Source organism: Dermacentor silvarum, chromosome 1 (genome assembly GCF_013339745.2).
Source record: "Dermacentor silvarum isolate Dsil-2018 chromosome 1, BIME_Dsil_1.4, whole genome shotgun sequence".
NCBI lineage: Eukaryota > Metazoa > Arthropoda > Arachnida > Ixodida > Ixodidae > Dermacentor > Dermacentor silvarum.
The window spans coordinates 101,758,502-101,777,293 of record NC_051154.1 but is presented as its reverse complement, the minus strand read 5'-3'; the positions used below and the strand labels follow the sequence as shown (position 1 = coordinate 101,777,293).

Sequence of the window (18,792 nt, the reverse complement as noted above, 5' to 3'; positions counted from 1 at the left end):
CATATTGAACTTTGTTCAACTGCATGATGCAACTGTAGCCAGCTTAATTGCACGTTACGGTGTATATTTAATAAGCTCCCAAATATGACGTGTGCGCCGACAAGATGCAGGTCACGACATCAACAATGACGTACCACTGCCACAACAGAAAACCCAATCTTCTCTCCTACTACAGCGTTGTTTCGGACGAAAGGCTGCGACATTGCATCATATTTTGTCTCTACAAACAATCACAACGAAAAAAAAAAAGAATAAACATTAAATACCTTACAAACTCCGTCGGGAAAGATTTTAAACGCATATATATTATTCATAATAGACACCTTGACATTAAATGCTCGCAGTATTAACGGCACTGAGACCGCAAACTATGCACAGAATAAAGGAATCAATAGCATATCACCACTTAATATCTACCATAAACTTGCCACAAGTGATCATTTACAATGACGTCGTGCATGCAAGTAACCATGCAGTAAAAGTGACTCTGGCTGGCCAGATTATAGGCAACACATGCCTGTCGCAGCGCAAATTTGCATGTTTACAAACATGCAAACATTATTAATGTGCATAACCGATTTCGCCCTCTTTAGAAGTCCTTCACGCAGCAACCGTACAGTCGGTGGCATGGACTACGTCAATGATAGTGACTGTCTTGACGGTCCTCTGAGGCATCAGCAGTGCGCGACTACGCCACCCAGGGTCAACGCCGATATATACAGGCCAGCGAATATTGACCACTGATGAAAACACGGGAGAACGCGCGTCAGAACAAGCGACATTAACGCGAGGACATCGAGACGAGAGGAGAGCCCCACATGGCCCACGTCTGGCAGAGCCACACGCGGAGCAGCAGCAGGGCTGACCAGGAGAAGCATCACGTGATCCTGCCAGAGCTACAGACGGACTAGCAGATCGGCAGCGCACGGAGCGGAGTGCGGTCGGGCCCTCACCGTATCCTCGAATGGACGGCGGCCAGCGAACCCGACGAATCTATCACAGTTTCGCCTGCTCGGCATCAAGAATGTACGCCTTGCGACTGGCTTAAGGAACAAAACAAGATCGCTTAGGCCATGCGAGAGGTGCCGAGGGCTCTTGCAGTGTTGGCAAAGGCCAACATGGCGCCCCAGCCTTGTCTGCCCCGCTACAAAGAGACTCGCTGCTGCTCCCATCGAAGTCGCAGCCGTGCAGGTAAGCGGTCTTCGTAATTACTAGCGCACAGTTCAGAACGCCAAATCAGAGCTATTGCATAACAAATGTCTGTCCGCATCAGCGCGTAGCCGTGGTACCCACCGGTTCAGCGTACCAGAGGACGTCTGATTGCGTCCGATCTTCGCGTTGGAAGAGGAACCATGTTGGGAGGGCCGCCGAGTGACACCGACGTGCAGTTTGGCCGCATCTCATGCTGTAGACGTGTTGATGTTACTTGTGTATCCGTAGTCGAAGCATTGCGCGTTGTAATCGAAGCGAGAACGTGTGTGCGCGGACACTTTGAAGCTGGAAATCCGCCTTCGTGCATCTGCAAGAGCAGCCTAACGCCGTGGTGGGCAACACTGTGCACGCAGCTTGTTTTGCTTTGTTTTGTATTTTTTCGCTGTCGCTCCCGGCGATGGCGATCCGCCGGGTAGCTCTTTGCTGCAGCAGGCGCTTGCATAGACAACGCTGGACACGAGAAGCGTGTTTGCTTCACCTCAATAATAAGTCTTCGATGCGGGAAACGTGTGCGGAAGTGGGACGGAGCAATTCAGCTTTCATTCCGCGAGGGACAGCTCAGTACGGAGTGACCCCACCGCGTGCGCGTTGTCGTCTGTCCGTGTCTGTATGGTCCAAGAAGCGTGCGTCCATGACCACATCGCGGAGATCAATAGGCTCATTCGCTGCCTAGCAGGCCGCACCGTACGGCCATTGCCCGCTGAATTGTGGTGCTTAATGAGTGGGTTCATACTCTGATACGAATATTTTGCATTTCTTCACATTTTATATTTCTTACCTTGTGGCTTGAAATAGGGTAGCGCGAGTTGTGGGTAGTGTTGTCTTTCCTTGCAGTTGTCATGTGACTATTTTCAAGTAGTTAAGGTTGTGCTTCATAATTTCTAATGTTCCCTTCTTGCTTTTTTTTTTTTTGTGTGTGTGTCTTTCAGTGCATCTTCAAGGCTAGCTGGACCATGGAGCTTATCTTGAGCTGATCACTTGTAAGTCTCTATATTACATGTAATTAGCATGTATCTGACATGGCTAATGTTATTCCAGGCATGTCAAGAACTCAACTATACAAGGACTTGTATTGGTGGCTGTTGTGTTAAGTGCAAGCCTGGCTACGCCAACAGTGAAGTTGACCGCATTGTCCTATATTGCTGTGCTATACAAGGACTTGTATTGGTGGCTGTTGTGTCAAGTGCAAGCCTGGCTACGCCAACAGTGAAGTTGACCGCATTGTCCTATATTGCTGTGCTGTATAAGGATTTGTATTGGTGGCTGTTAGGTGCAAGCCTGGCTACGCCAACAGTGAAATTGACTGCATTGTCCTATATTGCTGTGGTTAACTATACAAGGACTTGTATTGGTGGCTGTTGTGTTAAGTGCAAGCCTGGCTACGCCAACAGTGAAGTTGACCGCGTTGTCCTATATTGCTGTGGTTAACTATAGAAGGACTTGTATTGGTGGCTGTTGTGTCAAGTGCAAGCCTGGCTACGCCAACAGTGAAGTTGACCGCATTATCCTATATTGCTGTGGTTGGAGATAGGACAGCCAACAAAATGAAGCCTGGATTTCTCGCCATGCCTAATTACAGATGTGAGAGCTGTGCATTTGTTGGCAAGAACAGAAAGCACCTGGCCAATCATGTAGCCTTAAACCATAGCACCCGTGTTTATCGGTGCAGCCTGTGCGCATTTGTTACTCGCTACCAGGCCAACTTTTACAGGCACAGGCGAAGCATTCACAAGCTGAATAGTGCCAATGTATGTGAGATGTGTGGCCAGTTGTGTGACAACCAAGATGAGCTTGTAGCACATACTTCAAATGAACACCCACAGTTTTTGGATGTGCTTCTGAGGAAGCTAGAAGCTAAGAGAATACGGTATGCCAAGTATGCTGCTAAAGTGAATGTAGGGGATGAAGAAAATGCCCATGCAGCAGTAGAACAAGTACCTGAGAAGAACTTTTTGCCGGAGGTGGTTACTGGTGACGTCGCGGATGAAGCCCACTCAGAAAATGGTGTGTCCGAAGAGCAGAGTGAAGGTGTTGGACAGTCGAGGAAGAGACCACGTGAGAGTTCTCCGCCTGCATCCAGCAAAAAGGGGCGGACCGGGAGGCGAACCTACACATGTCCTGAATGTGATTTGATAACCAAATGGCCGCGAGAGTTTCTCAGCCATAGGAGAGATGTCCATGGAGATCGAATAAGCATCCATGACTGCCCTTTTTGCGAGTATGCATCTAAACAGCCACAGAAACTTCAGAGACATTGCAATATTGTCCACAAGGAAGAAATGAACAGTGAAAATCAGAGACGTTTTGTCAAGACGGTGTCACCAGCAGCATCGCAAGCTCCCTCAACTGAAGCCAGGGTGCACATTCAAGAGAAGCTCTTCAAGTGCAGCAGCTGCAACTTCCATGCCAGGAGCAAAGTTCATGTGGAAGAACATGAAAAGACAGTGCATCTAAAACGGCGGTTCTACCGTTGCCAGCAGTGTGGCTATGTGTGTCATGAGAAAGGTCGTTATACTCGCCATTTGCGTTTTCACAGTTTGCCGAAGATCAAATGCCAGTTCTGCAACTTTCAGACTTGCTACAAATGGAACATGGACAGACACCTCAAGTACCACACTTCAGATGGCGAGTTTCGTTGCAACAAATGTGGCTTTATGACTATGTCTCGTAAAAGCCTCACTGCCCATTGCTTGCATCATCATAATGAACTTTTGAAAGATACTTCAGCTAGTGAAGGAGAAAATAGCGAACATGAAAATGTAGATGATGATGATGACAGGCTCATGATTGATGAAGATGCTGGAGAAGACTCTGCTTTGCCACCACCGCTCAGAATGACTCTGAAGCGATCTGGCGAGACTGCTGTTGTGGAGACAAATGATGGGGCAATGCGGAAGTGTCGATACTGTCCTCAGCAAGTCTTGTGGCCATCTGAGCTCAAAAGACATGAGGCAACTCATTTTAAAATGAATAAGAAACATGGCTGTCCTCTTTGTCACATTCGCTTTGACCAACTTGACCACCTTGAGCAGCATGTAATGCTTGACCACCAGGAAGAACCATCTGAAAAGAACAGCACTGACACCAATTCTGGTACAACAAGTGCACCCATCATCATAGAATTGGGAAAGACTGATGATTCATCAGCTCGAGCTAGCTATTCAGGTTCTACTCAAGCCCTTGACATCTCTATAAAGAGCAAACAGCCTATGCACACCTGCCAACGTTGTGGCTATACCACGCGATGGATTTCAGAACTGAGAAAGCACGAGTTGGTCCACGGAAACTTAAAACCCTTCAAGTGCACCTACTGTTCTTACACAAGTCGTTGGAAAGGTGACATGACACGCCATGTTTTCCGTATGCACAAGGAGAATACTGGAGGAGCTGACGGTAGCCCTAGTGGAGATGTAGAACAAGCTAAGTCCAGCCATGTATTGCGATTTTTGCTGTCTCAGCCTAAAAATGCTGACCATGATTACGACTCAAAGGGTGCAGAAGCATCTGGCAGCAAGGACAGCGGAGCTATGACTGGAAAGTTTGTTGGAAAGCCTCTCGAAGGTCAGTGTTCATACCAGACTGCTTCAGGAGTGCCCAGGATTGTCCAGAAGTACAAGTGTCCCCAGTGTTCATTTCTGACTCGCACAGCCTCACGATTTCATGTGCACATGATACAGCACCTCAACAAGAGACCATTCATGTGCTCAGCTTGCAACTATCGCTCTAACTGGCAATGGGATGTCAATAAGCACATCAAATCAAAGTCTGCAAATGACTTCAAGCACAAGAAGGCTGAATTGGTGGTCATGGATGAAACTGGATTTAAAAATTATGCAAAGTACAAGGTTCATCTTGTGAATGTAGAAGAATCATCAAAAGGTGATAAAGTACTTCAGTCTACGCCATCTCCCAAGCCTAGTTCTAGTTCAGAGGAAGTGCAACTGATCCGCCCTGATGAAACAGAGAACATTGTAGTAACACCTGACATACTGTACGGTGACCAAGATTACCAGGATGACTTGGTTAGCCCGCTACCTGAAATTAGTGGACACCAACAGCTCTTATGTTGTGGCCACTGCAGCTTTAGTCACACTGATCGCAAAGTGGTTATTGCCCATTTAGGCACCCATACATCAGTAAAACCTTATCGTTGCCGCCTTTGTGGCTTCGTTTCAAAGTGGTACCACATTGTTCTGATGCACGTGAAGCATCGGCATAAAACAGGCCCAAAAGACATCGAAAGCAAGGTTTCTTTTGTGGAGGAAGGTATCACATTTCGTTTAAAAGAAGAAGAAGAGCCTGCTGCACCGCCTGCACCACAAAGTGCAGAACAAAAGAATATAAAGTGCACCATGTGCCCTTACCGATGCTCTAAGGTGTGCCACATGGAGTTCCATATGAAACAGCATGTGCCGAGAGAAGGGGCCGTTTTCAAATGCAAACACTGCCCGTACTATGCCAATGTCAAGAAGACTTTGTCACGTCACATGAAACTTCATACTGCAGAGCAGAAGCCAGCCACGGAAGCACTTCCTCGTTCACCTGTGAAGACGGATATGAAGAAACATGCATGCGAGCATTGTCCATACACATCTGATAACAAAACTCAGTACCTGTACCACAAGCAGTTTCATCGGCCCAACAAGAATGCTCCCCATAAATGCACTCACTGCAATTACTGGTCAACCCACAGCCACCTAATGGCCCAGCACCAAAAGATACACAAATCTGCAGATGGAACGATATTGGATGGAGCGTCATACAGCGGTGGCATCCAAGCAATGACAACAATGGTGAATGGCACTGCACGCCGCATGTTCAAGTGTCGGTTCTGTCCTCTGACCAACAAGCGCAGGGCTAATGTGAAGATTCATGAACGTATGCACACTGCATCGAAGGGAGCGAAATTCCAGTGTGTTCTTTGCAGCTACCGATGCAACAACACTGGAGTTCTCGCCAGCCATATGAAGCTGCACAAAGCGGACAACCCATCCTTGGACTTGAACAGAATGAAGACATTTTGTGAAAACCTTAATGCACTGCCTCCCAGGCCAGCTGTTGCCAAAAAGTCTGCTCCAGAGGCAGCAGCTACAGCAGTGCAAAGGTCAGAGTTCACTGCAATGAAGGACAGGTTGAAAGTGCCACCACGCAAAAAGATATTTAGCTACTTTTGTGACAAGTGTCCTGCCATGTTCAAGAGCCACACGGACTTGGACACACACAGGACGTACCATAACTCTGCTCATCTCTATCCGTGCCACTTATGTGATTACAGAGCCAGACACAAGCCTCATCTGCACAAGCACCTTCTTGTCCACACACCAGAATACGCTGAACGCCAGAACGGCTTTACGTTGGCTGAGATTCGTAACCAAGATCGCAGTCAGCATATCCAGCCTGAGGCCCCAGCTGCTCCGGCTGCAGTCGCTGCTGATCAAATGTTACTTCTGGAGAAGGCCGAGACGCGTGCCTTTGTGGATGCTGGCTCTCAGGGCTTGGGAGTCCAACTGCACCGATGCACTCGTTGCCCTGCAGCCTTTCAGAAGGCTACTACACTTGAGTACCACATTAGTCTGCATGGTAGCCCAGGTGTGTATGCCTGCCACTTCTGCAACTATGCTGCCAACAGTGCAGCTAATGTGAGTGCACACACACACCTTCACTACAGAGGTGCACTGAAGCAGAAACAGCCTCCCAAAATGTTCCGATGTGACAAGTGCCCTGCATCATTTTCAAAGTACAATCGCTTTGAAAGTCACCTTACCCTCCATGGACGCAATGAACGATTTCGTTGTTCACACTGTGACTATTCAGTCAAGTTTGCAGCAAACCTTGTTAAGCATCGCAAGCTTCATGAAGTTCTTGTGCCCGAGTCCGAGAACACAAGAGCAAAGTCTCCCACACCACCTGTGGTTACAAGCACACCTCAGCCATCTGAGAAAGGGGCTGAGCCCAGTCCTGCTGCGTCTCCATCAGACAGTGCAGCAGCTGCTCCTGCACCAGCAGCTGTTGAGGAAAAACGTGTTTACATCTGCAGCCGATGCCCATATGCATTCCACCGACATGAGACTGTTGTGAATCACCTTCAGCGCCACAGCACTTCAGAGGGACTGTGCTGTACCTTCTGTGATTACCGTTCTGTGCATATGTCGACTCTACGAGACCATGCAAGGTGTCATTTTCAGCCAATGCGCCACTACAAGCCACAGGCATACATGAAATGCGATTCATTGGAGATTTGGAGTACGGCCAGTGATGGCACCAGGACATTGCTGTTTCGGGATGATGGAGATGATAATTATTGCCCGAAACTTGATGAATGTGATGATGCTGGTGAAGATGATGCAACACCATCGAGCCCCACTTCATCAACACCAACATCCTCTACATCAAGTTCGTCTTCAACAGTGTCCAGCTCTCCTGAACTACGCTTGAATAATAAAGATCTTGAGCCTCCACTCATGGTACCTGTGAAGCAAGAGCTAGATGATGTAGTTTTGGCAAGCAAGGAAACGCTTGAGGACTTAGTGAGCAGTGTTGTTGTGCTCAATGATTCAAAAGAAGACATGCCTCCAGGTTGTAAGACACAAGTAGTGAACATTGTTGTCTTGGATGGCACGAAACAACTGAATGAAATGGAAGAAGCTGAAGTTGCACATACAGAGCACAAGAGTGAAAGCGAAACTGAATGCAAGGAAGATGGAGAAAGTGCGCAGGATCTCTTTAATCGTATTTGCAATCCTGACGCCATGGAGTATGAAGACATGGAAGATGAAAAGGATGTGTACTGTGAAGCAATGGATGAGGATCCGGACATTGCTGATGAGGTGGAATGTGAAACTACTGAGGAGGATTCTGCTGACCGTAGAGCACTTGTTGCTGACACAGACTCATTGCTGAAGGCTTCTGTTAAGCATTGTGACCACAATGAGTTTTTGGATATAAGTGAAGCAGGTGAAAGTGAAGTGGCTTCAGAATGTAAGGACACATTACTGCATAGTATAGAGCAGAACAGTGAGCTTGCAACAACAGATGTCCTAGATGATTCAGAAGCCTCAGCTGCTGTTACTGATGAATGCCTGAAACAGGTGTTAAAAATGGACATATCCTCCTGATAGAAACATTTCCTGCGACGTAAATAAACTTGAAATTAGCAGAACTAGTTGCTCCTCTAATATTTCTGATTTGCAAGACAGTACAGTCGTAGAAGCTGCTAGTGGTCATCCATGCATTAGTCCAGGGGAATCTGTCCTGTCAAATTCGCCCATTAATCTGGAGCTGGATGAGTGTGATTTTGAAGGTGCAAGGTACAATATACAGCCCGAGGGGCACAGCCCATGTGAAACGCAAAGTGAATGTGATGATTTCCCAGGACCCAGTGCTGTGCAAAACTCTAAGCAAAGTTGTATGTCATTGAGCCACTGTCAAGATGTCAGCTTAAATGCCCATAAAGATAACTTCTGTGTGGCTGGAGAAGATAGCAGGACAGAAGATAGGGAATCGGCTCAGTTACTGTCTGATCTGCCAAGCTTGGATGCCACAAATAAAGAAAGTAGCTTTCAGGAAGTAAGGGAAGGATCAGAAGCCGATGAGATGGAGCTTAGTCCAGGACATGGCTGCCGGGAAGGACTAGAAGCTGATGAAATTGATAAACTTCGGTTGGATGCCGATGCCGCCACTTGCCTAGTGCCAGATGACGTAGTGGAAATTGAAATTGGTTCATCACTGCCTACCTATAAAACAGATTCTGGTGATGACACTGTGCTTGTACCACAGGACGTATTTGAAATGCAGTCACCTACTCTGCTTCAGCATAGCATCCTAGTTCCGGAGCCTGACCAAGGTGATGGGCTAACTGATGTAGCAGTGCAGGGGCCATATTCTGAAACAGTCCACTTCGGAGATAGTATTGCCTCGGCGACAATATCATCGTCAGGCGTGCACTGATTGGCTGGTTGAGCAAAATTGGATGATGCCGTGCTCAACCAGCCAATCGGCACGTGCTGTTGGCCAAGGTGATAGTATCGTCGAAGTGGATGCTTTCAGAATATAGCCCCAGGGTGCTGCGACTTGGGAACTTTCTCCTGAGCACAGTGACAAAGGTGCTTCAGATGTTGACAGTGTTTCAGGCATGCTCGATGTGGCAGTGTGATGTTGCTGTAAAAATGGTACTACTGTAAACATTTCATGTCACAGTATTTTGCTATGCTTTTTTAAGTGAAAGTCCAGTTATTGTTTCCTCAAGTGAGTTACTTTATTTCTTGTTAGTGATTCTTCCCCCCCCCCCCCCCCCCCCCAAATGTACAGACTTTTTATTGTTTGATTTGCTCTTATGTGCACTGGTCCCCTTTACATTTGTCAGTGTAGTTAGTGGGATCACTTCTGGCTGCACAGTGTTGTGGAATCAATGTCAGTTGTGCTGTCATTTGGTTATGGCAGTGACATGTTTTTCTTACCCATTTAATGGAAACACCTAAGGCCTTTTTATATATATATATACATATAAATATATATGAAGAAAACCTACTGCAGAATTTTTTTTAGCAGTTGTGCTGAATAGTGTACAATGCTACTTGCATTTTTGTATTTATAGACCATTATTGTGCCCTTTTATATACATTTTTATGCTTTGTTGCGTTTACATAATTGTGCACCGCATAGTGATTACTTGGATAACTGTTGTGTTCTACATGGTCTACTTTTATTAACCAGTATGTGTTGCAAGTCGCATTTTTGAAGAAGCTGCATTGTATGGTTCTTTATTTCTGTAATTAAGCTTCTAAAATTGTGCTATGCTGTAAAAATGATGGAGCAGTAGTAGCAAGAGAGTTCACTATATGACTGTGGTCTTCAGTCCCTTGAGCTTGCAAGCTTTTTTTTTTTTCTCCCCTAGTCAAGTGTAGTAACTGGACTATCGCATAAGACTTGTGGTTGTGGGTATGTCAAAGTGCACATGTTGGTGCACAGTGTACAATTGAATGTGTGGTTTTTACCCAATGTGTCCAACATTTTCTTGTGTCCTCTCCCACTTTTTTTTGTATTTATCACTACTGTTGTGCAGAACTGTTGGCCGTGGTAGCTGCTCGTCTTTGAGTTGTTACAGGTTCACGCATCATTCATGCGCTGTGTGTATAGCCATGTCAAGACAGCGAGTTGAAATGTATACATGTGTGTGTTGGCATGTCTTGGGGTGGGGGAAACACATGGACCATTTATTTGTTGCAGCTACAGGTTCCTTACATTGTGTGATCTGCATCTAGTTTGCGTGAAAAAAAAATATACTGAAAAGAGCAGCATAATTGCTTGAAAAATTATTGTCACAAGCTCAGGTCGATTGTAATATTGAATTGCTCCCGAACATCGTGGATTAAGTGGGTAGTGAAGGTACTATGCCACTTTCGAGAGGTTCAATATTTTGTAAAAGCTAGTTCAACCAAATCGTTTGTGGAGACCAAAAAGCCTGTAGAGAGAGGACTTTAATTGTGCTTGGCCATCGACAATAAAGACATCCAACTTCTTGCTTTATACTTTTCTGTGCACAAGACTATTGCTTGGTTTTTCAGTGACCTGCAGAGGGCATGCACTGTCTCGTTTTATTTGGGTCCCAGACTGTAGAGAAAACTTGCTGGTGCAACCACTTGCCAGTCACTGGCATTGCCATTGCTCCTACTTGCAGTGGCAAATGGTCAGTAAGAAAGCTACATGTGTCTGCCATTACATTCTGTGCTTTCGATAGTGAAAGGCACTGCATAGTGTGATATCTCATTTAATTCGAGAGAAGGTTGAAAACATTTTTTTCTTTTTTGTATTCTTTGTGCTGCATCATTAAAGGGGCCCAGCAACATTTTCTTGAAACTGAACATGAAAGAATGAGTGTGGCGCCTTTCAAGGAATATATTTACAAAGAAAATTTATTAGAAAGATGTAATATATATGAATATATAATGAATGCAATGTTTACTTTCCCTGTGGCCCCTCAACTAATCTGTTCCTCAGCTGGGGGAGCCGCTGATAGCAATGGCCTTTCTGTTGCTCCTCTCTTTCTGCAATTCGCTAAAGTTTGGCATCTGACAAAGTTGCTCGGGGACAACAAAGGACAGTACAGGCAGGACACATTAACTGCAGCATCCCCCGCTTAAAAAAAAACGAAGGGTGTGCATGCTCAATGGCTGGCATCTATGGGCCATCACACTTCATGTAATGTCATTGCTGACAGTGCCTAAAGTGGAAAAAGCGCAGGGTGTGGGGAGCTGCAAGAAAGAGCAAGTGCTCCATTATGCGAGATTGTTGGTACTCTACTGTATACAGCAGAATATTAAGCTCAATGTTCACAGCAGCATTGTCTGCAGATCAAGCATGCTTTCTTGCAGTGTTCAAGGAGTGTTTCGATGCCCTTTTAATCATGCAGCTTCCATACAGCCTAACTTCACTGCAGGGTGCACAAGGATTTGTCCACTGTATAGCAGATAGTTCAATTTGAAGCTAAGTCCTAAGATAGTTCAATGCACTTTGAAACCTTGACTAATGCCCGCTTCGGTGGCTTAGCGACTGTAGTGTTGCGATGCTAAGCACTAAGTCGCAGGATCAAATCTCGGTCGCAGCAGCTGTGTTTCGATGAAGGCAAAATGTAAAAATGCCAGTGTCCTGTGCATTGGCATGTTAAAGATCCCCCTGGTGGTTAGAATTAATCCGGAGTCCCGCACTATGGAACTCCAGAATTCATTCAAACCTTGAATAATGGTCTTTTGTTAATCATTCCTTATACACATGGGTTTATTGCGAAGGAAAGGACAGACAGAAAGGTGTTCATTGGCACTTGAGTCCAACAGGGTTCTTGTTGAGTGTAGTATGACAGCTCAAAGTAAGCAGGTTAATAGCCTGCAGTTTTGTAACGTGTCATTGCAGTTCTAGATTCTTAAGAGGGCTAATGATATGAGTAGAAGGAACTATGTTATTAATTTTGTCAGCAGTTGAGAATAATAAATAGAAAATTATTTCGCATGCACCATAAAACTTGTAAGATATTGTAAAGAACACATGGCATTCCGAAGCCAGTAATATGTACTGCCTATTTGCCATGCTGTCACGTGTGCCACTGCAAAAGTTTCCCTTGAGAGGAGAAAAACCCAGGCAAGGTGTTAGAGCCAGAAAGAATTTATCTTTTCCTCGAGCATTTTTGTACGCTGTCAATACTAATGGAAGAAACAAAAGTTGGAGCATTGTGGTTCCATTGTGGGGCTGAAGATCTGCAATGTCCATGTTGGTGTAAGCAGTACACTTATTTATATTGGGGGTTTATTATAAACAAGTTTAACTGTAGTGTGCACTCACTGCATTGCATGTGTTTAACAACTTGACTGAAGTATCTTGGAAAAGGTACAGCCTTTGTAAAAAGAAATTAAGCAACTTTGGGTAAGAGTTGCTGTATCCTAGCTGGATCATTTGGTGCCCATGGACCTCCTGGTGGCAAGGATGAAGGCAAGGATGAGAATTAATTCTTGCCTTCATCCTTGCTCATGGAAATTCATGGAAGGAAAGGATGAGAGTCCGGCTCACTTGCCAGATGTTTCAAGCATTGCAGATGCAATGCAGACATCCCAGAGTTACCTGTCTTCTTCATGTGCACAGTAGTTCAATTGATAAGAGCATCGCATGATAATGTGAAGACGTGGGTTTGTATCCCACCTGTGGCCAGTTGTTTTTTCATCCACTTTCATTTCCATTTATTTATAATTTTTCTCATTCAATTAACTACGGATAATTTACTCTATGCTGCCCTTGGTGTCATTGTTTGTCAGCTTCTTGTGAATATATACAGGGTGTCCCAGCTAAATGTAGCCAATGTTTTAAAAACGACAGAATGTGCTAGGTGGCTCGAACCAACTCAGTGGTGTTGATCGCGTGTCCTAGTCTGCGGTATTTTTTTTTGTTTTGTAAAGCCAATTAATTAGTATAAACTAATTGCCCAACTTTTAAAATATTGGCTTCACCAAGAAAGTGCCAATACGAAAGTTGTAGATCACATTTAAAAATAACCCAGTGAAGTGTTTGCAACTAAGTACCATTGATGGAGTTTCTTGTAATTGCCTTTAAAGAAGGCCTGCGAAATACAAAAACAACCACGTGATTGCGCCAGTATTTCAGCGCCCCCAGACAACTGATCAGTAAAGGACATTGTTTGCATGCGTTTTTCGAGACTCACTCGCATGCCCTGTTGCGATCGGGCGCACAGAGCGAGCGGCGGTGATGAAGGTGTGTCGCGCTTCTACGTGATGTGGCATAAACATATCATTCGCTCCACTTGTCGAATGAAGCACCGAACGTACAAGGCAAGAAGAAAAAAAAAAGAAAGAAGCTCGGGCTTAAGTAAATGTTGACCGCGGAACTGTTTAATCGGGAAGGAAAATGCTGTTGTCATGTTCTTCTATTCGTTCGCGATCATATCTTACCAGCCAGAGTTGTTGGCGTGTACCTTGCGGCCACCTGAAATGCCAAGCCCGTCCCGGAACCGCTGTACAGATATGCGGATTTCGTTTCTTGATCAATCGTCTGGGAGCGCTGAAATAGTGGCGCTATCACATGGTTGTTTTTGTATTTCATGGGCTTTCTTTAAAGGCAATTACAAGAAGCTCCATCAATGGTACTTACATGCAAACACTTCAGTCGGCCATTTTTAAATATGATATGCAACTTTAGTATTGGCACCTTCTTGGTGAAGCCAATATTTAAAAAGTTAGGCAATTAGTTTATAGTAATTAATTGACTTTGCAAAACGAAAGAAATACCGCAGACTGGGACACGCTATCCTCAACGCCAATGAGTTGGTTTAAGCCTCCTAGCATGCTCCGTTGCTTCTTGTTGTGATGTACCATGCACAAATAATAGGGGTGTGTGAATAGTAATTTTTGAGACAAAATCAAACACTTATTGACTAGTGCTAGGAGCGAATTGAATATTCGAATATTTTTCAAATAGTTTTCAGATAATGAACAGACTTTTTCACCATTAATATAAAACAATGTTTAAATTCTGGTATTTTGCAAGGTGAGCAAGTTTCTGCCATTACAACATCCATTGTGACACATGCATATTAAAAGCACAAGTGGAACATAACGAACAAATAACCTTTGTTTGTATACTTGGGACTCTTCAGAGCATAAGAGGCCATGGATTATCAGAATGAAGTTCTAAAACGCAGTTTTGTGAACCTCTTGGCATCTGTGTATACCTTCCAAGACTATCACAAATGTGCACTATCTGTGGCACTGTGAGTGTGCAAAAAAGCATTTTATCTCTAGTTGAGTGGTTGCAGCAGATAATGCCACTATATATCAAGTGGTGCATCAATCAGGCATATTCAAATTTAATTAGAACAAAACACACAGGTGCTGCATCTGTAGACAGTACCAAACAGTAGCAACTGCTGAATGCCACGTCTGACCAAAAGTTTAGTGGGAATTATTGCGAATTACTGAGAAAAGTCTGGCCCCTCTGCGACGTAGCACGCTCTACTACGCAACTTTTTCTTCTTTATGTCCACTATGCATTATTGCTTCCATTTTATGGTTCATCATGCAGAGTTGTCTATGTAGAGTATTGAAAAACAACTAGAAAAATATTCGAATATGCAAATAGTGACTATTCAATTCAAGGGCCGAATCGAAAGAACAATTTTCAATTCATTATTCAAAAGTTTTGAATATTCACACACCTCTAACAAATATACATATTGTGCCAAAAACAAGATTCACACCACGAAGAGTTAACAATTAAGGTTACACCCTTCTGAAACTTTTCATACATTCCAAAGCTGTTCACTGTCGACATTACTACCGGTAGGATTGAAGCAATATAGCGACACACCGCATTGTCACCGCTGAAATGCGTTGTGTGTGAGGCATGTACTGGCAGCTGAGCTGCTTTCCTGCGCTTCTCTCTGGACACGCTGCACCATCTGGGGCCATGAAGTCTGCGCGTGGCGCATGTCTGAATATATATTCAGACAAGCGGCACATACCTAGTGGAACATACCCAGTGACCCAAGTTGGTGCGACGGTTGTATGTGAACCCAGTTGCACAGCAGCCCAATGCTCTACACATTAGACCGTGGACTACCCAGTGACCCAAGTTGGCATGTAAGAGATTAAATATATGGACAGAGAGACATACAAACATACCGCATGCTGGGTGAAGTTCCCAAATAATGCTAAATGCATTAAAAAAATAGTGCTTACTATTGATATGATGTGTGACAGACAAACAAGATAGATGTGCTGCAATGTGTGAAGGATGTATGCACAGTTTCCAACATAAATATGCTGCTCACTGGTAAGAGAGACAGAGAAAACAAGAAAAGGCAGGGAGGTTAACCAGATGCATCTTCAGTTGGCTACCCCACCCGCCGTGGTTGCTCAGTGGCTATGGTGTTGGGCTGATGAGTGCGAGGTTGCGGGATCTAATCCCGGCCACTGCGACCGCATTTCGATTGGGGCGAAATGCGAAAACGCCCGTGTACTTAGATTTAGGTGCACATTAAAGAACCCCAGGTGGTCGAAATTATTCCGGAGTCCCCCACTATGGCGTGCCTCATAATCAGGTCGTGGTTTTGGCACATAAAACCCCATTATGTATGCAGTTGACTACCCTGCATGGGAAAAAAGGGGATTAAAAGGAAGAAGGCAAATGCAAAAGGTGAGAGAGTTCATGTGCACAGTAGCAGACACAGGGCGTTAGCTCAGGTCTTCTCAGGTCTTTTGATGTTTTGCACAACACTATACTAATATAGTTCAGGTTCTGTGTATTGTGCTCTTGGGAACTGCTTTGCCTTGATAACAGGGAGTTATACTAGTACTCAGTAGTTCCATGCAGCACTGTGTAAGCTGTAGGCACCTCGATAAATCAGGAGAGTAAACACATCTAAAGGTATCCGTTCCCGCTTTGTTGTCATCACATGCTGTTGTTGTCCCTTGCTTTGTTGCAATCTGCATTAGCAGGTTTTGCAGCCTTGGTTCAGCTGCATGTTATGACCAAGTTTTATCTTTGAGCAGATCTCATGCTTCATTTGTCAGTATGGTTCAACGGTATTTTCCCTGGCCACTGTGGCGCCCATACTGACAAAGCATTCTGAATTTGTGAACTAGTAGCCAAAAAAGCCTTTGGCTGCATAGTCAGTTGCTAAACATACTGTAACTTCAGATCTTGACTTAGCCTGAATAACGGCAATGTTACATGCCCTGGTTCATGCAAAAAACGCAATGACCTACTGCAGTAGTTCATTAATTTTAACTTTATTCACCTTTTATTTTACTGTGATGTTGCCCTACTACCTATAATTAAGGTTGGCTTGTTTTGTCATACCAGTGAGATGTCTTTTATTTCTATCACCTACATCAAGCTAAGAAAATGCAGATGATTAGAACCAGTGTTTTAGACCTTGGAAGCGTGCGATAAATACAAGTATGTCTCCAACATGCAAATATATATATATATATATATAACTGCAACTTTCTTTGCACATTATGGGGAAAAAATGTGCTAATACAATGTGCAATGCAGATCATGAAACAGATGTAATAAAATATTTTTTTGCAGGCAGGGATGGATTTAAAAGGGCCATAAAACACTATTTGAACACAGTATGAAAATGTTCCCATCTGTTTTATAGGCTCCTGTGAACATGCAAGCCAAATATTACTGCACTGCATGCAGCAGGGAATTTAAATCTTGTGTCAAAAACAGCGAAAATTTTCTTGCTTTTGCTTCTGCAATGCCATCATGCAGTGACACCGAAAGCAGCTGGCCCACCATTTTTTAATGCAATTAGCATTATTTGGGAACTTCACCCAGCATGTGGTATGTTTATATGTCTCTCTGTCCATATATATCTATTGGCTGATTTTGTGATCGCAAGAGCATTCTCTTTAATACATAATTACTAATTTTGAGTTAAATAAATGAAAAATATATATGTCTGTAATCTCAAAAACAGAGAGAAATAATTTCATTTTCGCACTGCACGTGGCCTCTGAGACAGCAGCGTGGGAGAGAGAAATTTCTGTGTAGTGTAATCTACTGCGGCTGCCACAGAGTGTTGTTATGAACCCTTTCTTCGTCGTGACACTCAACGTTTGGCATGGGCTTTGCCATCTAGGCTTCTCCACTGTGTAGCTTCCAGTGCGGCAGCAGAGACGAAAAGAGAGAAAGCCGGATAATGGTGTGATAACTCCACTTATAATTAAGGATTTTAAATCTTTTTGCGGCGTGAGATTCGTGTGGTGACATACTTTAATAGTGAGGCCATTCCATGATTAGATAATTGTTTCAGGGCCCCTTTAAAGAGGGGAGCGGAGGGCAACCGACTCTCCCACTCATGTACCCAGCACTTTGACAAAAAAAAGTTTGTAATCTGTAAATGGCGACAAGTAAAAGCATTTTTCTCTCTTTTCTGCCTTTTTGAACATGAACTGTTCTCTTCAGTCACTCATATGTTTGGATTTTGCCCAACCCTTGGCATAGTTCACCTGTGTTTAACATAATCATTTTCTATTGCATTACCAGTTGTTGCTTTTAACACGTTATTGTTGCATGTTTCATGCAAATGTACTGCAATGAACACAGATTTAAAAAATATACTACGTAACTTATAAAAGGATATTCTTGGCTTCAAGGATTTCTAATTGCAGTAGAAAAGTTTCGACTTTTCAGAAGGTGCACACCTACATTGCTTCAAAAACGGGTTCCTGAAGTACTTTAAAGACATTCAGCATTTGATGCTACTATATCTAAATTTTAAATATATTTTCATTAAAAGAGCTTATTCTCTTATCTTGAGCATCAAAAATCCCATAGTGCGATGATGGTAACAAAAAAAGTTCCCCCCAGACTGACACAAATCTGCCCGTCTACAGGGCCATTACATATGGTGAATATTATGTGGACAAGTGGACACACATATTGCATAACAAATTACAATTACCATCAAGCCAATCAACTGTAATTAAGGAAATGTTTATATTGCACAGTTAAAGCCTACCATTCTCTGATGTCTTTCCATTTCTTACAATTATGCTGCAACTGCATGTCTAAATACTTGTTAAAGATGCCCTCCAACACTTTTTGAACAGGGTACATGACAATGCACACTCTTAAGAATATTTTAGTTGGATATCATACATAGACACAAAGCAAGTTGCTTGCAGCAAAATACCCCCTGCCCTTTCTTTCAGTTTATTGAAGTCTCTGCTACTTCTCGCATTTATTCTGGTGGTGTACAAAGCATGATGGCCAGATCTCTTCTGATGCCGCATCTGATTGACACTTCCAGTGAGAGCAAATCTTTCTTAACAATCCTGCTACCATTCAAAACATGCAGAAAACAAAACATGCATTTGCAGAGATCTAAAACAGGCAGCAATTTGGCAGTGAATTGTGCTGCATGTGCAGACCTTCTTTAACCTCACCCATAGTTTAGCTAGTTACCAAGATCAGCAATCATCCAAGATCAGCAATCATGCGAGATCCCAGAAGTGGTTGAGACTAACCAGAGGGAGTTGTCTTGCATAAGCGTGCCATCACTCATTC

The 18,792-nt window shown here is 43.9% G+C and overlaps 2 protein-coding genes across 4 annotated transcripts in view; one reads left to right on the top strand and one right to left on the bottom strand.

Moving 5' to 3' along the window:
• Positions 1–1,560, bottom strand: part of LOC119433902 (queuosine salvage protein-like) — a 62,522-nt gene extending 60,962 nt beyond the window's left edge. The window contains exon 1 of one of the 2 annotated variants that reach the window (XR_007468175.1): positions 1,294–1,560. Coding sequence is in view for 1 of the 2 variants with exons in the window: in XM_049671737.1 (XP_049527694.1) it covers positions 1,294–1,404 (111 nt within the window). In the remaining variant the exon portion in view is untranslated. The remainder of the gene's footprint in view (positions 1–1,293) is intronic. The other variant, XM_049671737.1, reaches the window with a different exon arrangement.
• LOC119433881 (zinc finger protein 91-like) lies at positions 714–10,739 on the top strand. 2 transcript variants are annotated; one of them, XM_037701167.2, is made up of 4 exons: positions 714–1,191; positions 2,142–2,192; positions 2,251–2,303; positions 2,483–10,739. In XM_037701167.2, the coding sequence occupies exon 4, from the start codon at positions 2,757–2,759 to the stop codon at positions 8,325–8,327; it is 5,571 nt and encodes a 1,856-aa protein (XP_037557095.1). In that variant the 5' UTR covers positions 714–1,191; positions 2,142–2,192; positions 2,251–2,303; positions 2,483–2,756; the 3' UTR covers positions 8,328–10,739. The 2 variants fall into 2 exon arrangements, with proteins under 2 accessions (XP_037557095.1, XP_049527685.1); XM_049671728.1 differs by having other exon boundaries at positions 2,251–2,395.
• Positions 10,740–18,792: the final 8,053 nt, after the last annotated feature.